The sequence below is a fragment of the Bufo bufo genome, chromosome 6 (assembly GCF_905171765.1).
Source record: "Bufo bufo chromosome 6, aBufBuf1.1, whole genome shotgun sequence".
NCBI classification, from domain to species: Eukaryota; Metazoa; Chordata; class Amphibia; order Anura; family Bufonidae; genus Bufo; species Bufo bufo.
The window spans coordinates 331,672,516-331,698,549 of record NC_053394.1 but is presented as its reverse complement, the minus strand read 5'-3'; the positions used below and the strand labels follow the sequence as shown (position 1 = coordinate 331,698,549).

General features: G+C 40.1%; 1 protein-coding gene across 3 annotated transcripts in view; it reads right to left on the bottom strand.

Annotated features, from left to right (window-relative positions):
- Positions 1-1,625: 1,625 nt before the first annotated feature.
- The window catches only part of TOX2 (TOX high mobility group box family member 2), a 131,129-nt gene continuing 106,720 nt past the window's right edge, over positions 1,626-26,034 (bottom strand). For all 3 annotated transcript variants that reach the window (XM_040437557.1, XM_040437558.1, XM_040437559.1), the window contains 6 exons: positions 12,602-12,841; positions 11,695-11,922; positions 7,475-7,555; positions 4,681-5,073; positions 4,124-4,254; positions 1,626-2,522 (listed from right to left, as the gene is read on the bottom strand). In XM_040437557.1, the coding sequence (XP_040293491.1) occupies positions 2,486-2,522; positions 4,124-4,254; positions 4,681-5,073; positions 7,475-7,555; positions 11,695-11,922; positions 12,602-12,841 (1,110 nt within the window). In that variant the 3' untranslated portion in view covers positions 1,626-2,485. The remainder of the gene's footprint in view (positions 2,523-4,123; positions 4,255-4,680; positions 5,074-7,474; positions 7,556-11,694; positions 11,923-12,601; positions 12,842-26,034) is intronic.

Here is a 26,034-nt window from a genome sequence, read left to right as displayed (position 1 = left end):
AACCCCCCAAACTATGACCAGGGGCATGTCCGTCTTGGCCCCAGAGTCGCAGATATGTAACTGGTTTGTGATGGACGGGCAATTCATAATTCCTTATGAACCCCCGGTTCTATGATGTATGATGGATTCTTTTGTTCTGATGACCAACTCAGCCCCACCACCGACATTCATCCTGCCAGAGAGGTTTGAGTTGCCATTGTGGCTGACTGAGGTATGAACTGCAAACATGTGGTCTGCTTTGAAGCCAGGCCCCCTGTGAAGTCTGCTCCCTCTGCTAGCTGACAGCAAATGGCTGGAATTAGATCATGGCTGGAATTAGATCATAACTCCACATTCCTCACAAGTGCCATATCCATGAAGATTAGAACACATTAGGGGAGATTTACTGAGGTATATTCACCAGAATTGTGGCTTAAAGGCTAAGTATACTTTTGGGGCAATTATTTTTTATGATTTCACTCTACTTATTTCAGGCTAAAAAACTTTTTTTTTTCAATTTATTAAAAATGTCTAGCCATTTTTGAGATGCAAGCATTAAACAATCTGTGTGCTTGCAGAGTGTAGCTTCTCAGTCCCATCAGCTGATGGCTCATGTGAAGCCTGATCTCTGATCTCCTGACCTCATAAACAATTTAAGCCATATTCTTCATTTAAGCCAAATTCTTATCAGTTTGATAAGATATTATCTATAATAAGTATTTGTGAGGTCAGGAGATCTGAGTTAAGGCTTCACTTGAGGGACTCAGAAGCGATATTTTGCAAACAGACTGATTTTTTTAACCCTTGTATCTCAAAAACAGCTGAACAATTTAAAAAAAAGAACAAATGTAATAATGATTTTTAGCCTTAAATGAGTAAAAATGCAATTATAAAATTTCTCACTGTGGTGCTTGTGCATTTCCATCAGAAACAGCCTCCCATTGTTGTCTTTTCAGACAGTTTTAGTGACCATGTAAAGGAAGGCGCAGTTTCTGCATGAACACTGCTGGGGACTACACTGGGTTCATGTATTAACCCCATTGAATGGGACTAAAACCACTGACAGACCTAATACATTCAAAATGCAAAACAGGTCAGCCTTTGGCAGACTCTTTGGCAGATATTTCCAATGGAAAAATTAGTTCCTTGTGAACTTGTTCTTACTGATCTTGCTTGTCAAAGTTAGGTGGGTTAGACCTTGTTCACACTTCAGTGTTTGATCAGTGATTTCCATCAGTGATTTGTGATCCAAAACCAGAAGTGAAGCCTACACAGACATAAGGTATAAGGGAGGAATTTGCACCTGTTCTGTGGTTTTAACCCGCACCTGGTTTTGACTCACAAATCACTGATGGAAATCACTGACCAAACACTAAAGTGTGGATGAGGCCATATTGGGAAGAGGGTGTAGCTTCGCTGAAAAGGAGCGTTGATTATTATATGGCAGAATGTGCCAAATAAAAAGCCAACCAGCATCAAGCATGAACCACTTTGTTAAATTTGCAGCATGTTTAGACCCTCAAGTCCAAGTTTACACCGACAAACTATTAGACAGGATTAGTAACAAAAGAAACACATCGTTCCCATTTTTAAAATGTTTTTATTAAAAAGAAAAGTCAATAAGCAATTGTGAAACAAAATGAATATTCTGGCTGCACATGAATTCAGCGCAGATTGAAAAACACAAAAAAACTGTTTTATTATTAAATCAGATATCCTCTTTGTATCTTTTTCATCTCATAAATAAAATTATCGTTGACAATTTAGAATATGGTGAAATTATGACTGAAAAAAACCCCAGAATAAGTTCATGATTCCGCACAGATAGAAATCATTTATATACTGTAAAAAGAAAAAAAGAAAAACAAAGAACAAAAATTTGGCAGTATTTTACACATCCTATGTATAACTAAAAAAATGTGCTACAATTAATATAAAATGCTTTTACTATAAAGAAAGCTACTCCTTTTGTTTCTATACACAAAGAAAATTGTAAAGATGTCTTGAGCACAGTCCTAAACCACATGATAAATCTACTTACAACTATTCAACAAATTATATTTTTCATACTTTTATTTTTTTATCACATTTCCATGTTTTTTTTTTTGTATATTTGCACATTTTATTTAGGTATTTGTTGTTTTCCACGTATAAGAAGTATTGTTTGGTTTTGGTGGGGGAGGGGGGGGGGTTATTTCAACTATACAATATTAACAAACCTCTTTACATATTGTATATGCCTGGATGAACTCATCCCCATGCTTTCCATAGCAAATATGGTGGCCACAAGAGGTGTCTCTTTTGTTCTTTAGAAGGTACGGGAGCTTGGCTTCTTGCCTTCACCAAGTTTATATCTGCAAACCAAGCTAATTCTTTAAAGCTTGCTAAGAACAAACCACTTGTGTTTGCTCTTCGTGGTGACTGTGCCATCCTTGTTCTAGATGTCCAGTGCTGTAGACTCTCGGAAATGTCCATTCCTTCAGCCGCCATTTACAAGTTTGTGGTTCTAGGTGAGGTAGAGAGACTTGTCTCCTGGCAGAGTACTTAAAGAGAGCAAGAGAGAGATTGGATTCAGATGTTGGTTTTACTCTAATCATCAGCATCTAATCATGTGTATGGAAATAAAAAAAACTACATTTTTTATATTTTTCTGAGTGCCAAGTATGTCTCTTTTTATTATAATTTATTGTAATGCACCTCGGATGGCAACCTTTCCTTGCTATATTATCTACACAGGGTTTCAAAGGATTATCTGGTCATGAGCCCCTGGTACTTGGAACCAGGTTGCCCCAACAAACTACTCTGTTTTGTCCAATATATTTAGATAGAGCTAGGGCATTGAGTTGAATCTTGAACCCTTGGTGAATGAAAATCTAGCTTCCCGTTCTGTATGCCTCAGCTTATAAAAAAAATGGCCCCTGTATATGGGCTCCTGCTAAGACCATATCATACAGCATCCCCTAGCAGTCATGCTACCAATGTACAGGAGGTGTGTAGGCAATGTACTTCCCAAAACAATATTAAACCCTGTACAACCCCTCTTTATGCATGGACTAAAGTTAAAGCAGTGCTGGCAAGTAAATAAATATGTCACCCAGCTATAGGTGGTGCCTAAAGGGCCCCAAAGGTCAATTCAGCTGGTAGAGCCCTGGTATACATTTTTCAAAGCTTCAAGCTATGACTATACCAAATTATAAACCTATAACAAGAATAATTAACATAACATTTAAAGGGGTTTTCAGAGAGTTTAATATCCTCAGGGGAGGTCATCAATATCAGATTAGAGGGGGCCTGACTTTCAGCACCCTCACTGATCAGCTTGAGTTGCTCTGATAACAGCTGAGGCCTCTTGGCCAGTGACATCACATTCATTGGTCACATCACCTAGGCACAGCTCAGTCGCATTCAAGTGAAAACACAGGGCTGCAATACCAAGCACAGACGCTATCCAATGTACGACGATGTGCTTGGTGAGCTATGAGAAGGCTTCATCACTCAACGGCTGATTAGTGGGGGTGTCGGTCTGAATAAATGAAAGCTGCACTGTGATTGGTTGCTATGGGTAACATGGCCATTTTGTCAGCTTGACAGTTTTAATACATGAGGCCTATTCAAGTCATATTCCAATGCTATATCAACACAGAACACCTTCAAGTAACAAGGCTGGGATGACAAACACCTAATTCACAACCTAGGTTGTGAAAAATAGACTTAAAAAAAAAAAAATGGAATGGAAGGCATTGAACATGGAGAAAAATTATTCTTTGCCAGGATTGTTACAGTCTTCAGGCTTATGTTAGATTTTCAAGGTGACTTAAGTAAAAATGTAGATTGTGGAGACAAATGTAAATGAATGGTATAGCTGTTATTTCAGATTACGGGCGTACCATTTATGTGGTTATAAACATGCTGAAGAATTTCATGAAGAGCTAATAAGAAATCAAGTGATTTCTTTTTATTGATTCTTGAACAAATCGAGGAGATAAATTATCACTGTCACTGTCAAATAGGAATGAATTATTGTGCTAATTTATTGGCCGCAGGTTTTGGAAATGAATGGGTTATGACATGGTTCTCTCTTAAAACTGAACTTTTTGAAGCGCCTTGGAAAAAGATTACTCCTTGTCTATTTGGGTGAATTTACCTGCAGTGGTTGATCCCACACTCTCTGTTGGGAAACTCATTGTCCCACTCTGTGTTTCCAGGGGGATTGGAGGAAGCTGGGGATCGTGGGCCAACATTGCTGGGAAATTCTGAAGGGAGATGTGAGAAGTCCTAAGGAAAAGTATGCAAAGGTTAGAGTTGGGAAATATCAGGTCCAGCGTCAAAAGGAAGAAAAGAGGACAGATTAGTTATCAGAATAAAGATGAAAGGTAAACTATTGAAAGGAAAGCTGGTGAAGTCCGAGGGCAGATGTTCCTAAACTTCTAGCTGACAAGCCAAAATTTAATAAAGGTTGAGCCAAATTGGTTATTATAAGGGAAAAAAGTTAGGACTCGATGACAAATTTCTTATTTTTCCTGGTGCCACTAGTGTACAACTCAGGAGCCTAATGCAGAAAGCCCGAGAGCCACACATGGAGAACATTGCCCAAGGGAACCTTAAAATCTGCTTCAGGTGAGTAGAAAGAAAATCAGGACTAAGAGAGAGACAGACATAGAGATAGTTGACCATGGAAAAAGTTTACGTTCACTTTCTTACCTGTTGACCTGTGGGAGATGAACTCATAGGTGACTGTAGTCCAATGGATGAAGGGAGGATGGGTGGTTGTGGTACTTGCTGCATATTGAGGGATTGATTAAGAAGAGAGCTGGAAGGGTGGCGCATGTGCTGGTGGATGGGAGGGCTGATCTGGAAAGGAGGTGGAGGTGAGGCACTGATGCTGGGCAACATAGATTTGGCATTGAGGCTTCGGGAGAGACTGTGAGGGTGACTGCGGTAACTCGGCAGGTCTGCTGGGGACAGAAATGAAGCCAGGCCTGGATATGGTGATGAAGATTGTGGAGGCAGATTATACATGGACTGCTTTGGGAGAATCATTTTGGAGGGTTGATTAGGTTGGGAGTTTTTCGTTTCTCCTTGGTCAGTGTAGCTCTAGGTTATAATAAAAATAAGAGCAAATTAAAATGTATACTTTCTATTTATCTATCTTCCTATCTACCTATCTATTTAAACTATCTATCTCATATCTATCTAGCTCCTATCTATCTATTTATCTATCTATCTATTACAACAAACAAAAAATAGCAGCAGCACAGTCAATGGTGGAAAAGAGTACAATTCCTCTTGGACTTCAAGCAATAAAATCCATAAGCGATATCCAAAAACAAATGATGAGGCATCACTCCAAAATCAGTAAAGGGTGTTAGACCCGTTAAACGGGTCTAACACCCTTCACGAATTTTGAAGTGCTGCCTCATCATTTGTTTTTGGAAGACTATCTACTCTATCTATTCCTCTATTATACAGAATATCTATATTCTATCTATCTATCTATCTATCTATGCACACATGAACTACATACAATATCAATGGAGTAAAAAAGAAAGTATAGTAAATAATAACATAAGGAATCATACATATGAATTACACCTACACCTTATATCTGTGCTAGGCTTCACCATGAGACTTGCTTCATGCTATCATATACAGTCGTGGCCAAAAGTTTTGAGAATTACATAAATATTGGAAATTGGAAAAGTTGCTGCTTAAGTTTTTATAATGGCAATTTGCATATACTCCAGAATGTTATGAAGAGTGATCAGATGAATTGCATAGTCCTTCTTTGCCATGAAAATTAACTTAATCCCAAAAAAAACTTTCCACTGCATTTCATTGCTGTCATTAAAGGACCTGCTGAAAACATTTCAGTAATCGTCTTGTTAACTCAGGTGAGAATGTTGACGAGCACAAGGCTGGAGATCATTATGTCAGGCTGATTGGGTTAAAATGGCAGACTTGACATGTTAAAAGGAGGGTGATGCTTGAAATCATTGTTCTTCCATTGTTAACCATGGTGACCTGCAAAGAAACGCGTGCAAGGATATTGTGGCTGCTAAAATTGCACCTCAATCAACAATTTATAGGATCATCAAGAACTTCAAGGAAAGAGGTTCAATTCTTGTTAAGAAGGCTTCAGGGCGTCCAAGAAAGTCCAGCAAGCGCCACGATCGTCTCCTAAAGAGGATTCAGCTGCGGGATCGGAGTTCCACCAGTGCAGAGCTTGCTCAGGAATGGCAGCAGGCAGGTGTGAGCGCATCTGCACGCACAGTGAGGCGAAGACTTTTTGAAGATGACCTGGTGTCAAGAAGGGCAGCAAAGAAGCCACTTCTCTCAAAAAAAAAACATCAGGGACAGATTGATCTTCTGCAGAAAGTATGGTGAATGGACTGCTGAGGACTGGGGCAAAGTCATATTCTCTGATGAAGCCTTTTTCCGATTGTTTGGGGCATCTGGAAAAAGGCTTGTCCGGAGAAGAAAAGGTGAGCGCTACCATCAGTCCTGTGTCATGACAACAGTAAAGCATCCTGAGACCATTCATGTGTGGGGTTGCTTCTCATCCAAGGGAGTGGGCTCACTCACAATTTTGCCCAAAAACACAGCAATGAATAAAGAATGGTACCAAAACACCCTCCAACAGCAACTTCTTCCAACAATCCAACAACAGTTTGGTGAAGAACAATGCATTTTCCAGCACGATGGAGCATCGTGCCATAAGGCAAAAGTGATAACTAAGTGGCTCGGGGACCAAAACGTTGACATTTTGGGTCCATGGCCTGGAAACTTCCCAGATCTTAATCCCATTGAGAACTTGTGGTCAATCCTCAAGAAGCGGGTGGACAAACAAAAACCCACTAATTCTGACAAACTCCAAGAAGTGATTATGAAAGAATGGGTTGCTATCAGTCAGGAATTGGCCCAGAAGTTGATTGAGAGCATGCCCAGTCGAATTGCAGAGGTCCTGAAAAAGAAGGGCCAACACTGCAAATACTGACTCTTTGCATAAATGTCATGTAATTGTCGATAAAAGCCTTTGAAACGTATGAAGTGCGTGTAATTATATTTCACTACATCACAGAAACAACTGAAACAAAGATCTAAAAGCAGTTTAGCAGCAAACTTTGTGAAAACTAATATTTGTGTCATTCTCAAAACTTTTGGCCACGACTGTACAGTGAGTAATAATAAACTATATAAAGAAGCATTGTGGAAGCATTTTGGGTACAAAAGTTCATAGGGAGCATGCATAATAAATAATATACCAGAAGTATAAATCTAAGAAATGTTTCTATTATAATGCAAACAGAATATACCTTAAACCTTGAAAATGCTACAACTAAAAGAGTGTAATGTAATTATAGCAATGTTTATACATCAAAGTATAATCTGTCATATTGAACTGGAACATAGTGCCTGCTCCTAAAAAATGTAAGTTATTGGGGAGGGGTGTGGGTGGGGGTGGGGATGAAGATTAATATCATTTTATGTCTGTTACCTTGGAAACCAGACTTGCTCTGTAGGCTGCAAGGGCCTTCAAATATTCCTTCTTGGCTGCCTCGGTCTTCCTTTTGTAGGCCTGCAAGATACACAACCAACCATTAAATAGGACAGGTACTTAGATGAAGTCTTACTTTATTCCTGGATGGAGTCATTATAATTTGGTTCCTATTGGCATTTACGTGGGTTGTATTTCCATGAAACATTCCAGAGTGTTTCAGGGACCATCCAGTTTGCTTTCCGTTTATATTATGGAGCAAATGGAGAATCCACTTGATCTCATAAGGTGAGGCCAAGGACACCTGGACTAATCCTACCATTCATGGGACGAACACATCTACGCATGCTTCAGTATATTCACAAACTGCAAATTTGTTGCAGAAATTTCTTGCGACTGTCTTGTTCATCTGAGTAAGGCTTGCAGAAATCCACATGCTTGCTGCCAAACCATCCCCTTTCAGAAGTATAGAACTAATTTTCAGTCACAGAAAGTTTTGCATCAGATCAGGGGTGTGTGAACATGCTTTTAGGGTGGTAACACATACTATGTATTTGGCATTTCATACTGTGTTTTTGCCTTTTTTATGTTTTTTTTTAAACCAAAATCTATGTGTGAAGGAAGCCTTATAGAATTTCATTAACCACCTTTCATTAAGGAAGGAATTATGAACTGATCATATAATACTGTAGCTTACAGTATATTACAAAACCAATCATACTTGTACATATATCTCCAAACAACCAAAATTACAATACACTGGCAAACACATTTAGATGCCGGTCTTCGTCCCTCCTGCGCTGGCGGTTCATCTGCCTAAGTTATTTAGAGGCGCTGGCCTCTACATAACTTCGGCGGACCCACCACCACTTCTAAATCTATGCCAGCTCCCTTGCTGGCGTAGATTTAGACTATTTTCTATGCCTAAAACAGGGGCCCGCCCTTTTCCCTGCACACGGCAATCTGCAACAGATGTATGCCAAAAAGTGGTATATATCTGTTCGGAAATGACCCACACAGTGTTGTATCCTCTAGGGCTAGGCAGTTGAAGGATGGAAGTGAGCATGTGCGTCCACCACCTCACTCATTTCTCTGTTCACCTCATTCAGTGAGGTGGACAGAGAAATAAAAAAAATAAAAAAAAGCAGGTGGCTTTATACAGATAGATTTAGCTGAATAACTCAGCGGCTGTGCTAAATTTACTGTTTAGGTCCAGGTGCTGTTTTGAAAAACATAAAATATTTTTCGTGGGACAACCCTTTTAAGATCTGCAACTTGTATCGGGCACTAAGAAAAATTGCATACATGTTGCAAGTGAGTTGCAGTAGCATGCAGCTTAAGTTGAGAGCTACTCAAGTGAGATTTGCAACCAAAAACTCAGCAGGTTTGGATTTTTACATCAGACATATCATGTTCACGTTATGTTAACCACACTGGCAATCATTAGATGTGATGACACAATGCAACACTGTGATGTTGGGTGACCATAGTCTCCGTGTAGCCCTAGCCTTACTGCAGTGTTGTAATGTGACCTTCCAATTTTGTTGTTGTGGGACCAAAGTCTCCACATAGCCCAAGCCTAAAGGTCAAGGATAAACCCAGGTGGGCTGTACAACTTGAATGGAGTGATTCTGATCTATTTTTACAGTCCACTAATTCTACTTAAAGGGGTATTCCCATCTAAGATGGTTTTGCCATACATGTTTTATAGATGGGGTCCCAATTTTTAATGGTAGGTGAAGACCGACAGTATTTCTGGGAGAAAACAGACCCTAGTTTGCTAATCATCTTTACTTGCATTAGTATTTGCTAATATAAGGCTCTTCCATATACTTGTTATAAGGAACCTATGCGTCACTTTCGTAATATAGACTAATAGACAGAGCCACTTGTTTGGTCTGCTGGGATTTTCTACCCACTTAAGTTCTGCTGTGTTAGCAGCTTAGTAGCAAAGGCCTGTAAGTGGTACATGAGCCTAGGAATCTTGTCTACCGGAGATTTCTGCTGGGATTATTACCGAGAGACTCACAATCCCATAACATGGCATATATCAAGCAACCTTCTATAAGTAATCACTAACATATATTAAGATGCATTATAAATGGAGTAAGATAGCAAGCAGAGGTTACAAATCTTTTAAAGGTTGCTGGACACTGTTTACTAGGACTGGTCACACTGAATATTAAAGGGAAAATAACTTATTAAATATATGTGTAAGTAATATTATTCTTAGTTTTAAGTGATTTTGACTCTGGAACTAAGTTCTAGTAATGCTATGAACTTCCTGGTGCCACCAGAGCACAATGGTATCTGGTGCCAGCAATGTCTAAGGAGCCACAGTTAGTTGGCCCTGAAAACTACAGCTATTAGAGGTGAGTGAATCGATTATAAAGTAATGTAATTTGTTGCACATTTCCTCAAAAATTCTGATTCTAGTGAATCTAGTGAAACTTTTGCAATTTGTTATGGACGAACTGATCAAAATGGTGGTCACCATTTTACAACACTGAAGACAGAGAAGAAGGCATCAGCCACCAAAAAGGGCATGTGTGTTATCAAACAGGCTGTTTGTTACTACTGTCTGTGCAGGGTTGGACTGGTCCAATAGAGTACCAGAGCATCCTCCGGTGGGCCCAAGCTCTATTACCATAGTGGGTTCCAAAGGTCCAAGAGAAAAAACCCATTTGGTTGCCTTTGGAGCCAGTCTCTTTCCAATAGGGTCTGTTCCTTTGATTCAAAACCTATTGGACTTTATTGATGATATGAGGGTTGGGCCTTAAGAATACTTTCCTCTAGTGGGCCCAAGGAACCGCAGTCTGACACTGCAGGTATCTAATGCTGTCTTGGTGTTAAACAGCTTTAAAGGGTTTGGATACAGTCCTATTAGACTTCAGGGTGTCAAACACAACTTTCAAGGCAACTGGGGCATTTTCAATTCAGTCAGAATTTATTCGGGCAGAATTTAATGGCCAATTAGAACAAATCAAAGCTTAAACATTTTGGCAAATTGGCTCATCTCTATAGAGAACCTGTCTGGCTCACAGAGTCAGTTTTTTAGGGCAGTTGGAAGACTTTGGATTGAATATATTTGGATCCAAATCGAATCTGACAACTCATTTGCACAAATTGGACCCAAAATGAATGTCAAGAAATTCACTCATCTCCAGTAGGTAAGGAGCCTGAGGTTACATCCTGAAACTCTACCAATACTGAACAACACATGAAGAAGCACCAATGCAGTTTTTCTAGATTCATAGAAAAACAACAGTTTTTCATACACCGGTGCCAAAGTGTCCTATATCAGACGTCACATCACACTTAATTACTCTAACCTTTTAAACAATAAATGGTATGGTGTATATCACCAGTAACCACATCTGCCAAAAGATTCCTGTATGGATCCATAGCTATGGAATTGCAAACTGGATCCTACAGAGCAATGGATCAGTAAACAGCAAAATAGATAAAACAACCTTGTAGTATTTTTTGAATTTGCATGTTGTAGTCTGACATTTTCAGTATTAGGATCTCTATATAATTATCAGTTTAGTTTTTATCCCTTGTCTAGGGCACCAGCTATTTTGAAAAACACAATGGCCCCACTTTCAGTATATGAATGAAAGCTCCACAGATATATCTGATTTCTTGAATCCAATGACTGGGCCACAAGGACGTTTAATATAAAGTGGCTGCATCATGCGTTGACATTTCATCCACACTAAGGATGGCCCAGTCACAATATGGGTGAGAATACACAGTAGCAGTCAGGAGCAGAGACTGTATAGCGTTTGAATAGTAGGGATATTTTCAAACTTTAAACTTCCAGAATCTCAGAGCACTGTACTTGGCTATCTCCAGCACTCCCAGAGAGATGAACATAAGAGGCAGCATCTCTGCTCCATTCATACATAGGACACAGGACCCCTGTTCTTGTGATCGGCGGGGTTCCCAGTAGTTGGACACCCACCAATAAGACACTTATACCTTATTTTGTGAGAATAAGTTTAAATCTTGTCACAACCCCTTTAAGATACCCTGTGATCCGCTAAGGCAGGCATGCTCAACCCGCAGGCCCCCCAGCTGTTGTAAAACTACAACTCCCACAATGCCCTGCTGTAGGCTGATAGCTGTAGGCTGTTCGGGAATGCTGGGAGTTGTAGTTTTGCAACAGCTGGAGGGCCACAGGTTGAGCATGTCTGCGCTAAGGAAAGTGCACTTACTTGTTTTTGTTCTTCACCTAAGCTGTCCCACATAGAAGCAACAATTTTGGACACGTCTCCAAATGTGGCATTAGGGTTCTGTCCCTTGATGGCTGCTTGTGTGTCCCTAAAAAATAGGGCATACGCCGATACAGGTTTTTGGGGCTCATTTGGATCCTTCTTCTTCTTTTTCTTCGGATTTTTGGGCTTTTTACCAATGTCAGCAGAAGGTCGTTTCTCTCCCGCAACCTGCAAATGAACAAATCATGTTACGTGGATTCAGGAAATGTCAGTGTTTTATCATTGTGGCTTTTTGAAGGTTAGAGGCCTACATACATGACAAGCTCCATTTTTATTTATTATTGGGAAGTTATTTCACGAAAACCTTAGTACATGGATGTCATAGAAAGGGGTACCCTCTTTTTCTTTAAAGGCTATGTACACCTTTGGGGGCAATTTTTTATTTATGATTGCATTTTAATCAATTTGAGCTAAACATCATTTTTTTTTAAATTGGTCTTTATTAAAAATATTGAGCTGTCCTGTCACAAAGGGTTAACTGTTTGTCTAGCTGTGTGAATGGTACTTTCACCTTCACTTTATGCTGATCATCTAATAACCCTTATCTCTAAGTTACTAAAAGGTCATCAACAGGGCAGAGAGCAGAGGTAAGGAGCCTGTCAACATCCTGCCTGACGGAGCACAGAGAAAATTCAGATCCTCCTACTAGATAAACTCAAAATTTTTAATAAATACTAATTGAAAAAATGAGTACAATGCAATAATACATGCCTCCAATGGTATAAATAGCCTTTTAAGTGGGGTTGTTTTGGAGATACAACTGCTTTAATACAAGACTGAATACAAATGTGTACTAACTATATTTTCTACCATCTGAACAACCCTAAATGTATTTTGAATGGCTTACTTTATAGTGGGAATCTGTGTCCTCCTCCTGGGTGGAGCTAGAAGGTGAGGGCGTGGCTGACTTACTACCAGGTGGAGAGGGGGACCCGTGAGTAACTCCACTCCTCATTCCCATTTGGGAGATGAACTGTGATTGGCTGAGTGCACTCATGTGACTGGGGAGCATTCCAGATCGGTTTATCAAGGAAACCTGATGGTTGTGATCATAAGTGGATCCTTCCGAGTGGACCAGCTCTTGTATCTAAAAGGTAGAAATGAAAGAATAAAAGTAATGATTACCTAAAAGAAGAACTAGAATATCATCATCTTCAACATCTTATTTTTATACAATTATGATCATCTTTCATTCATATCAATGTCAGTCTTTACTCCAAAACCGATGAGGGTAATGTACAGTATCAGTCATGTAGGCCAAAGTCGCATATGCTGGCACAACTGCAGTTTTGCAGCAAAATTTTCAGCTTTTTTGCCTTCTTCACTATTTTCACCAGTTTTACAAAAAGTGGGCAGGAAAAGGACTGGCTGCTGGTGGGTTACTCGCACTCACTGACACATTTAACAATATGTATGCCAGAAAGCTGGTGCGCATTACACCTGAAATCTACTCCGGCTCCCTGAACTCCTGAAGGTCCTCCCAAATTCTTACCTCTTTATACAGTAATTCGTGTGCCATTGGGGTTTGGTAAGAAATGCCATACTTAATACATTCCCCCATAGTCTCTTCATCATAGGTAAGAATATTAGGGATGGTAGACGAACCACAAGGCTCAGTAATATAGCCACATTATGGCTCCTTACAGGATCTGTTTGTTTAGTCCAAGGATAGAATTGGATCAGTAAAGCCTTTCTGAAATCTTTGGGACAGGATCCCATTCTGTCTATGGCTCCTGCGTGTAGCTGTGATACCAAACTCATGGATTTTTATAGGGGAGATTCACACCTGGCAGATTTGCTGCAGAAATTTCTGCAATTGAAAATCAGTTGAGCATTTTGATGTGAATCCCATAGATTTCTTTCTGCGCCAAATATGCCAAGTATGAATTCACCCTTTTAGCTTGTAAAATGGCACTCTCGAATGAGTGGCAGTATGTGGGTCCCTATGTGTACAAATTTTGTCTGCCATTTTTACCAGTAAAAAAAATGCCATAATAACTGCACGCAATTTTTTGGCCACCTGTATTTTTTTTTTTACATGTTTTTCCTTTTTGCAAACAATTACGCCAGTCTTAGTTGCCCTTCCCTAGTGCTGCCATAGTATACGGCTAATTTATGACGAGGGATAGTTTTTCATCTGCTTTTTCACCTGTTTCCAGGAGAAAAAGTAGTAAATTTGCACCTAACACTCCCCTGGTCCAACCCCAATCTGCCCACCTGTCACAAACACCGGTGCCACAAAATATTATTGTACCCCAGTGTGTTTGACCACTAGCTTTCTCTTCATGGCATTTTGTCCTCAATAGAGAGGGTAATGTTAAAATTCCTGAAAAAGACAGGAGTTCCAGCATGCTGTGTTTATGAAAAAATAAAAAAAATAAAACACCACCTAATGACGAAAAAAGCCAGTAGCAAAAAAAATGTTTGTCACATTCCTGTTTTCTATAAACCTTCAGCTAACGTCTGCATAAAAATGCATAAAAAACACATCTGCACTAAAAACGCAAACGTGCAAAATAACGCCAGCAAAAACCAAAGCGTGAAGACAACCTTAGGGCTCATGCACACAGCCGTGGTTTTGGTCCGCATTATTTGCTGATCAGATGCGGACCCATTCATCTCAATGGGGCCGCTAAATAGGATACGGTCGTGTGCAGGAGCCCTTAAAAATGTTTAGGTATAGTATGTTGAAGGAAGTTCCTCACCTTCCTTAAATTCTCCTAATGATATTTACTAGAAGAGATGCCCCTCACTGACATAATCTATCTCTATTAGTTTACATGCTGCACAAATTGCTTTGCGGAATCATGTCTTTAATTATCAATTAACGACTCATTAGCAGCCTGATTGAGCCACAGTGTGATGTGAAGTGAGGGAATCATACACAATCCAGCTGATTAGTGTCATTAACCGGGGACGGTGTTATGGAGTCTGAAATGTTACCTAGCTTCCAAAAACACAAGCATGTGGAACAGAGCACTGGATAAAATATCTGTACATGACATATCAGAATTCAGAGCCATAAAACACTTGGACCCTAAGTCCAGTGTGGTTGGTAACACATGGATGTTGTAGAATGCCATGTGTCATCTGCCATAGGTTTTAGGAACCCTGCATGGAGGTACTTGGAATCCTGACGCTCCCGTACCATAACATTTTATGCTTGCACAATTATCAAGTATGACTTATTTGCAGTTAATAGAAACATACTGTAAATAGCGTTTCGGCAAAGAATGGAGGCTTCCATTGTCTCTGGGTCTAGGCTTTGTTCACACTGTTTATAATAGAAACCTTGACATCAGTGCCAAATCCATCACAAGACAGACACTAACGGTGCTCATCAGACCTCACTGACTTAGACCTCATGCAAACAACTGTACCAGTTTTGCAGTCTGTAAACCGCAGATCTGCCAAATAAGGATACTGTCCATGTGCCATTCGCATTGTTTTATGGACCCGCACAGGTGACATCCATGTTATGTCCATATCCATTTGTCCATTCTGCAAATGATAGAATGTGCCCTATTCTGGTCTGTTGAAGTCAAAGGGTTCACGGATGGCACATGGACGGTGTCTGCATTTTGCGGATCTGCATATAATTGGTCAATATAATGGTGTCCTTTGGGGTTCTGTTGAGATAGCTTTTAGGATCCAGGGGCGTATTGGCCATAGACCTTACAGGGAAATTTCCCGGTGGGCCGATGCCCAAGGGGCTGCCTGGGCCCTCCTCACGGCTGGCCAGTGGAAGTTTTTGGGAATGTATTTTGTGCTGCTGGGGGCAGTATTTTGTGATAGACTGTGGTATTTGGCTCTGTTGTGGTGGTATAATGTGCCACAATATGGTATTGGTGGTCCTGCCTTCCATCAATTTGGACCCAACTACAAAACGGGGCCACTTTTAGTATTTTTTCCAGGGCCACTTTAAGTTCCCAGTCCGCCCCTGTTTGACGGGAGGAATAACATTGCATACTGCCAGTGGCTTGTAAAGTGACTTACTGCTACCCTTCGTAACCCTACAGTAGGACAGATAGTTTTACCAGCTGATCTCTCAAATGAATGGCCAACCATGGAATGGACCATGTGCACCATAGCCAAAGCTCTTTGGTAGCAGCTCTTTGATCTGACCCATAGAAATGCTCCTGATAAGACGTCTGTGATGTCCTAATCGGGCATATGAAAAGAGTCTGTCATAGAGCGATAACCTCCACAAGTGATATGGCAAATACTAGAGATGAGCGAATTTCCGCTTATGAAATTCGTTCACACTTTGTTTGTTGGTAAAAGGTGAATTGCGTTATGGATTCCGTTTCCATGGACCATAACGCAATTCTATGACATAATGCATAACGAAAACGGGACAGATCTGTTTTGCAGCCCATAGACTTCTATTATGACGGAATGAATAACGGAATGCCTCTTAAGGCATTCCGTTATGCATTTCGTCATAGAATTGTGTTAAGGTCCGTGGTAACGGAATCCATAACGCAATTCACCTTTTACCAACAAACGAAGTGTGAAAGAATTTCAAAATATAAAAATTCGCTCATCTCTATCATCTACAATTGAACATAGGTCATCTACTGTACGATATAATGTATGGCTTCACATCAGGTTTTCACTGGCCTTCAGAGCAACATGGTATTGCAAATGAATCACAGGCTTTGGTTCACATCACCTTGTGCTACATGGACATTTCTACTGTGTGGTGGCCATCCTAAGCCAGTCATATGCCACCACTTTTCCAACATCATGCAACCATTCCCATTGACAAGTTATGAAGCTCCTTTCTGTAGCCTCAACCATCATGCAACTTTGATTTGATATCCGAGCCTTAGGTCTCTCTATCTGTCAACCCACTGGCTTGGGCAACATGTTTCAAGGCAATTTTGGGATCAATGATTTTTTTATTTCCTGGAAATTAAGAATGCCAATACATTTTCGATATTACTTAATCCTTAAAATATGGAAATGACAGATATGTAGCCCTCTTGTTTGAAATACTTGGAAGGATTAAATTATCTGTAAATTACAATCTAAAGGGAGCAATAAGCATTAAGCACTGAGTGGCTTATAGGTAACATTTCCATCTCCAACCTCCCGGTGTAATAGAGATTTCCTGCGTGTAGTCTCGAGCTGTCTCCGTGTGTGGAGTAATGTCTGCTTACACACAGGTGCCCAGCTGCTATTGTTAAACCAGCAAGCATTTAATTGAAACAAACGACCATAATAATGGTACATTATCTCTGCAGGCTTGGAGCCATAACAGTTTTAATTATTGAGTTAAGAGTCAAACTAATTTATCCGTTAAAATAACAGAAGCGCCTTTGCTCGCTCTGATCAGCTTATTAGAAGTGGGAATATCAGGGGAACAGCGGGACAAGACTACGAGACAAGCAGGGACTTGTTCTGCCATTCATGAGATACATGATGATTTTCAGGATGGAGAGTGATTATTATATTAGCTAGGTTTAGACTGAGGCTGATAAAGAACTTATAAGTCTAAGGCCTCAAGCATATGACCATATGCTTTTTGCGGTCTGCAAATCACAGATCTGCAAAATATGGATGCGGTCCATGTACCGTCCACAATTTTTGCAGACTCATGGACTTCAATGGTTCGCATTTTGCAGATAAGTCTAGGACATGTTCTATGTTCTTGCGGAAAGGACATATGGATCCAGAAAGCACACTAATGATCCAGGTGATATCTGCATCCATATGTCCATTCTGCAAAAAGGTAAAACATGTCCTAGAGTTGTCTGCAAAATGTGGACCACGGACCTATTTAAGTCAATGGGTCCACGTGGCTGGCACAACATGGCCAGAGTGGTTTCAAGGTAAGATTGTACAGACCAGGAACATGGAGAGATATATGATGCTGGATGTTTAGAACTGCGTAATCTGGAGAATATAAATGACAGCAATTAGTTCCCTTTCAGGAGCTGCTTGACACCACCACACTCCTAAATCTAGCAACAGGAGGTTGTGGTGCCCCACACCAGTTCTGTGACCTGAGTACATCTCCAGCAATCCTTGTGTACTAACATTATAGCACATGTGGAGAACAAATTGCTGTGCAGTTTCTCACCACCAATTAAAATGGGTGCTAGACCAACCCTTGCTCCAGGGATCCCATTGCAGCTGGATGGGCTGCCTGTCTCTATGGTAGTACAGCTAGATTCGGGGACAGGAACAATAGCCTAGGGAAGGAATTGATTCCATGCAAAAATTGCAATACCAAAAGGGGATAAAACCCCCACTGGTGACCCAGACGTTCACTAATAGGGTGTTAAGTTTTAACTAATGAAATAAAATATGTTGTTTTAATAGCCTTAGAGTTGAAGGGTGGCCACCAGTGGGGATTTTATATCCTTTTGGCATTGTAATTTTTGTCTGATGGTACTTACATCCTTGAACAGGGGTAGACTAGAAATTAAAGTGGTACTGGAAAAAAGCTAAAAGTGGCCCCATGTTGTAGGCGAGCCTAAATTGACAGGAGGCGAGGCAGCACAAATAGGAAGGGGCAACACAAGTAGGAAGAGGTCATCAATACCACAGTGCAGCAGAAAATACTTTCCCAGAAGCTGCAACGACTACGGTGAGTTCTGTGGCCTCTTTACAACATACCAGTCATAGCTCTGTACATTGTATAGCGGCTGTGTTTTTGGTATTGCAGCCCAGGTCCATTCACTTGAAATGGACTGATCTGCAAATAAGCCACTTAACTGATGAACAGAATGTTATTGACCTAGGAAGACACTGCAGCCCTCGATGAGGATCACACTGATCAAATACTGATGACCTATCCTGAGGATAGGCAATCAATATTGAACTCCAGGAAAATCTCTTTAAGAACTGGTAGGTACCTCACTACCTTTCTTATAGTTGGAGAGGTGCAGGTTTTGACTGGGTGAAGACCAATGGGCTCCAGCTTTGACCAGCTGCACTGGTCTCCTCTTCTCCTTGATGACCCATCAATCACAGTAATTGACACATAAGAAAATTCTAGAGTCTCTAGACAAACACATGAACCAATTTAAATGATGGAACAAAAAAGGAATACTCTGATCATGAGGATGGGAAGTATATTTTGTCTTATATATTTGCATAAAATAATAGCGTACCCACACATACACAGCCTGTAAGTGCCAATGTCTTCTTACATCCACCTGGTGTTTACAGAAAACAATGAAATTCATGAGCTTGGCCTTAACACTGCGTAATATAATCTGTATGGTCATTGCAATTCTTCTGGAGCACTATTTGCAAAATGGATCAATAAGGAGAAATCCAGTGAGAAAATGTAATGCTATTACAAGAATAGAATTAGACCTTGTGTGTGTGTGTGTGTCGATAGACAGATAGATAGACCAAATATTTACATAGATAGAGGTGAGATAAATAGATAGATAGACAAAAGATAGATTAGATAGTGTAATAAGGTACCTGGAATCATTGTGGATGATAGGTACGTGTTCCTGACCTCAGTGGAGTAAGAGCCGTTTTTTATGTGTCAACAGCAGTTGCTGTTTGACACCTTGATACTTAGCATGGCTGTAATAGCTGATCCGGGACGGCTCTTACTAGGAGTAGTCAAAGTGCTGGATGGGTGACTACTCCCCACGTTCCAAGCCGGGTTTTGCATAAAAACCAGCCAGCACTGCCAGGTGGAGAGGATTACCTCCGTCTGACAGTGGAGCTCAGGAGGTCTGTGTGCTGGGATCTGAGGCCTGTGCTGGGCTGGAGAGCGGAGACCCATGTGTCAGGGGAACAGGCCGCCTAAAGCCTGTATTTGAACTTTCTGAGGCAGAACTGCCACCAAGGTGACTTTTGTTTTATTAATTTGCCATTGGGTGTGAAGTAACACCAACACTGCAAAAGCGATGTTTTGTTTTTGGCATCATGTGTGAATAAACACTGAAGTTTGAATTACAAACTTGTACTTTGCCTCTGTACTGCGCCTGCTTATCCTAACTACCAGAGCGAATCCCCACAATAGATTGATAAATAGATACATAAATAGAGATGAGATAGATAGACAGAAGATAAATAGATTAGATATATTGATAGATAGACAGAAGATAGATAGATTAGATATATTGATAAATAGATACATAGATAGAGATAAGATAGATAGATAGCAGAGCTGAATTTGATCTCTTAGAAACTCAGTCGTTCTACAATGGCAAAACTAGCTCTGCTACATCTATATTTATTCACACATAACTAATACATCACAATCTTTTTTGTCAATTTCTTTTCTTTCATTTAATGAATAAAATGTGTAGCAGGCCATTTTTAGACAGGTATTTCTACAGTGATCTATTTGGTTCAGGAGAATCATGGATGGTCCAAGTGATCTGGTTGTAGAATAAGTGCTGAAATAAGACCACGTAAATGTGTCTGACACCAATTTAACTTATTTGAGAAGCACCACCCTTATGTAGATTGTAGCAAGCTATATAAGAAGAATCAGTACAAGCCTATAAAACACATTACAGAGATTAAAGGGGTTGTGCAATATATATATTGATGACCTATCCTAACGATCGTTCATTAATATATACTACTGCACAGACCTTTTAAAGAGGAGCCCTATAACAACAGTGGGCCAGCGGAGCATACACGTATGTTAATATTTTTGTGTATGTACATCTATGTATATACTGTATATGTGTATTTCTAATGCACTACAGCCACGTACATGTACAGTATATCTCACTATTAGTGATGAGCGGCAGGGGCAATATTCAAATTTGGGATATTTTGCAAATATTTGGTAGAATATTCATCATATATTCACAAATTCGAGATTATTTTCTTGATCGCGAAAAATCGGCAATGTAATATTCGCATAATGCGCGCGAAATACAGGCGTGGGTCACTATAGCTACATTTTTCAAGCTGCTAGAAGTTTCCTGAGACTGTAGAAAATGGTTGGCATGGCAGAACATTACAATAGCTTTATATGCAGATAGAGTGCTCCAATATATTCGCGATTGCGAAATCGGCACTAATGATGCGAATATTTAGGCGCAATACGTGCAACTTCACATTTTAACAGGTCTGACTACTTATTAGTGATTGGTGCACTAAGTATTGTTGTGAACTTGTGACACCATAGCACTATGTATGTATATAACATACATACATAAATACATACATACATACAGCACTATGTATATAGCATGTATGTATGGGCAGCAGACTATATCACTATATAACCTACACTGACTATCTGTATTATATATATATAAGCTAACTAACTAACTAATGTAATGACACAGTAAAGCAGAGAGCACAGCAATAACACTACTGTCTTTCTCAGATCTGAAAAAATACTGCATACAAGGGCTGCTGGGGAGCTTCTTATATAGTAAGGGGTAGGAAACTTTCCTATTGGTTGCTAGGGATGTTGCTAAGCTCAGACAAATATATTACAGCCTTCTCATTGGCCGACAAACAAGAAGGGAGGTTACTGATGAAAACAAAATCTAGAATATTAAAAATTACGAATATATATCACAATATTCTAAATATTCACGATTAATATTCACTATTTGAATATTCACGCCCAACACTACTCACTATGTCCAAAGGCCAACAGATCTTCAGCACAGCAGAACCAAGTGTATAAGCCAGTAGATGTGACATTAAATACATACATAGCCAGCCACCCTTCCACTATAGCAGTATATACCTTACATTCAGAATTGAACATGACATTTCCCCCCGAATGCCACAGGGCCTTCTGTAATAATGAGCGCTACCTATAATAGTGAATTCCACATATATCCTCCCCCCCAAATAGTGATCGCTACATTGCTCCGGTAACAGTGAATGCTATAGTGAGGAACATGACAATACTCCATTTCCCAGGGTCCAGAGAATAGTCTTACTTCCTGCCATGGCTATGACATAACTACATGTGCTCAGTCCATATGATGACATTTCCAGTTTTTCTGAGCAGCCAATGACTCCAGCAGATCTGCCAGCTCCTTGGCACTGACCTAAAGTGAAGTGGAAAGTTATTATCACTCTTTACCACTCATCAAGTTAGGTATTTTCTCCTGGACTTCAGGGGTCCTAACATCAAGGAAGCTTCTGGAGCCCTTAGGCACTGGGCTGGTCATTTGAGTCATTTCTCTAAACCTCAGGCCTAGGGGTTAGGGGTATATTACAGTAATTACTTATATACTTTTTTTTTGCATGCAGTTATATACATTTGATGTATGGCATTGCCTAAGAGGACAGTAGGCAGGGTTTAGACAATGCAGTTTATGATACATAATTTCTGCCAAAAGGAGCCAGTCCTGAATAAAGTTATAGTGTAAAATTGGATAAATTATTATAAAATAGTATAAGGATGCCTGAAACATGGCCTTAGAAATGTTTACATTAGCTGCACTAGAAAAGTGTAGAAGACAAATGAAGGAGATAAGCGAGAGGTCATGAGAACTATGTGATGAAGTTTCATCCGTAGAATGGAATAATGGATGATTTCTTAGGTTAAGAAACATTTTCAATGGTATCGTTATAGGTTGATGGAGCACATGCATTGATCATTGAGGTTCTAGAGCTACTGAATGAGTTGAATAACCCTGGAAGAAGTCTCCTTCAGTCAGAGCATCAACCTCCATTCTCTGTTCCTCCTGACGTTCCTCTTTGCCTTCCTTTGAGCAGAAACATGACTTAGAAGTTGCTGATTAAGTGCTTTCAGCCTAGCACGATGTGGGTTGATTGCTTGTGCTGTCACCATTTGACCACCAGGCTTATTAAAGTATAAGGAAAAGCCCACTTTCATTGAAGTCACTCCTGTCTCGCCAAGAACAATCTGTATTCTCCCCGGGAAATATTCAAGCCTAATTGCCTGACGCGGTAACCACTGCAAATTTGGCAGCCTTTCAAACACACGCAGAGTGATATTTTAATTACCCTATTAATATATACACACTGTTTCGTACAGTCAACCTCTCCAATGGCGTCAGACAAATGCTTTACTTAATGAACTGACTCATTAGAAAATAACTTTCAGGTTCTTTTTACCAGCTTCTACTATACTGTGTCTGCCAAAGGCTCCTCCTGAAGCAGTTGTTCCCAGCTCCAGTATAATGAGCCTTCATGTTTATTTAGCAGCTGCAAGACGAGATATTTCCCCCTGAATTCTCAGATTTACTGGTGTTAAAATCAGATAGGATCTGAAGGACTCTTGATAGGGATCTCAAAGAGGTATTCCCTTCTTTCTATATCATTAGGATATTTCATAACATAATGTGATTATGGGGGTCTGGCCTATGTCTTCAGCTTGTCAGCGATCCTTACCACCCGCCAAGCAGGGAACTGCAAAACAGGCCTACTGAATTGACTGGGGCTGTGTTGGGGTTCCCTGCACAATGGTTGGCTGGGAGCGCTGCTGTTCAAGAAAAATATATAAGGGAACCGCAACATCCAACCACTGTTGGACCCAGCAGTCATACCCCACCACCCTGGTGGTAAAATAAATAGTGTTTTTAATAAAATTAATAAAGTAAAGAAAGAAAAAAAAAGTGATGAAATATCCTAGTAATATTATGGAAACATCTCTTTACAGATATTACTGGTGCTTGAAGCATACATGTGCTCTGATAGATCATATTAGGAGTAAAGGTAGAACATGGGTTTTCATTTTGACTCATGAACACGCCTGTACTCTGGACCCGTGTTGGATCAACACAGCACAACATTAAGAGATGGCTATAGGTCCTTACTGTACATCTGCCTCTAATTAGTTATGGAGTTGGCATGCTCCGTTGTCTTCTCTATTACAGAGACATCTTCCTTACAAAGACACCATATACAGTAAACAGATGACCCTCAAGTCCATCGTATGGATCCACACAGTTGTTTGCTTCAAGGTATTGGTATTTATATTACTTGTTTATAAGCACTTTTAGGACTTAACCAGTTAAAAGGGCTTTCTGGAATGATTTAAAAAAGCCACCATAGCCTCCATACTATGGTGTGGGCTTTAGAAACCTGGACCGCCCACTGTAAGTATACTGCAGGTGGTCCTTAAAGGGGTTCTCTGGGAATAATTTAAAATGGTGGACAGAAACCTGCCCTAGAATGTGAGCAGGACTGGTTGCCTCCACTTGTAGAGCTTCCTCCTAGGGGGTTGAGGGGACAGGGCCTCACTACACTACTCTACATTAGACGGTAATGATGTCATCCTGCCTATGATATGACATCATGGCTGAGCAGCCTGACAGAAAAACTCACCAATATATAGTATATGCAAGAGCCAGAGCCTAATGTGCAGTGAGACCCTGCTCCCTCAACCCCCTAGGCAGCTCTGCAAGTGGTGGTAACCAGTCCTGCTCACATTCTAGGATAGGCTGCTGTCTGCTATTTGAAATCATTCCCCGAGAACCCCTTTAAGGACCACCTGCAGTATACTAGGCAGTAGGCAGTCCAGGTCCCTAAGGCCCACACCATAGAATATTTATAGTGCGTGATTTAGCCGACTACCTGATCAATTGGACAGCTGAATGTTGGGTCCCCCACAGTGAAAGACTGTCAGGAAGCCTGGAGAGAAGACAGAATCTGTTTCAATCACTTTTGTCTTCTCTGTCCTTGCATGCACAGTGCTGTCTCTATTTGTCCTAGTGATTGTGTGACTGGTGACAGGATTTTCGGGATTACATTGCTTGGAGCACTCTGCTGGATCTAACTAGACCCATCACAGCACTAATAGCAACTATTGTCACTGCATCTGGTTAGGTTTTCCATATGCAGTCCCCGTTACAGTGGAAAATTATAATGCAAAAACAAAAAATTATAATTATAAGATCTTTTCTAACCTTCAAGGGACAGAGTATAAAAAAAAAAGCTCCCCACATAAATTATTCTCGTACCATTAGCCAAGACCCAATTACCTGACATTGGACATGTAATATACTGTATCAACATTTACGCTAGGCAATGATGAACTCAAATCGAAAGTCTATTTTAGAGTAATATATTATTACCAGAAAAAATAGCTTATGTGTAAAAAAGCATATTTTTCATATTTGTTTCAATTTATAAGCCTAAAATGTAAAAATGAAAAAGCTTAAAGTATGTGTATCAAAACGATATGAAAAAGAATCCGAAATGATTCCTTTCAAAAACACAGAAAAAATCATGTTCCTAGCCCAACAAATAAAAAAGCTACTGATGCATGTGAAAAACAGCTAAATTGTGACATTCCTATAACTTGGTCTTTCCTTTCTCACCCTGTCATGATGGTCCACGTACTGAATGTTAAATTCTCTTAATTACGCATGGTATGCGAGCAGAGAATCTGTTCCAATAGTCTGATTACTCTATGTAATTACAAATTATTATTGGCCATGAACAGTTATCTCATAATGACCTTAGTGATTCTCTTTATGCATCGTCCTCCATTGGATCCTGTATTACGAAGGTAGTTTCCCCAAGAAGCGTTACTTCAAGGGCAGAGTATATATGTAAGGCCCCATTCACAAAACCGTACTTTTCTTCTGCATCTTGGATGCAGACCCATTCATTTCAATGGGGCCACAAAAGATGCGGAAAGCACATTGTGTGCTGTATGAATCCTTATGTCTATTCTGTGGCCCCACAAAAAAAAAAAAAAAAAACATGTCCTATTCTTGTCCATAGGAATTTGTCCATAAGAATAGGAATTTGTTCCACAGTGTGGGACCTGCGGAAGGGGAAAATGCGGGATGCACACGGTCAGTGTCCATGTTTTGGATTCGCGGTTTGCGGTTGTGTGAATAGACCCTAATGTTGTACTATGTGGAGAAACTATGATGGCACAATTTCTGCCTCTAGCTCTGTGGTGTGCATGGGGCCTAAGACATCAAGTGAATGTATTGACGCATCTTTTTTTAGCCAAGACTAGAAGTAGATCGAAAAAGAGAGTAGAATATAGAAGGGAAGGGGTTGTCTACAGCTTTCGGTTTCAGTGCATTTGCAGACTACGGTAACTGCAGGCTCTCTGCTTCACACTGGATCCATCAGGGAGCTGCTCTGACGGCTCGATCTGTAGCCGTCTGAGCTCCTGACAGCTCATAAACGGTCATGTAATCTAAATTCTAAATCAAACTGATAAGAACAGTAATAACTAATCAGTTTGAAAAATTCTTATCAAATTGAAACTTGGAAATTTTGAGCCGTTAATAGCAATGTAATAATGAAAAAATAAAAAAACGTGATGAAACCATCCTAATCTTCCTCTGTCAATTCTGAAGTCAGTTAATCTAATGATTTCCTATT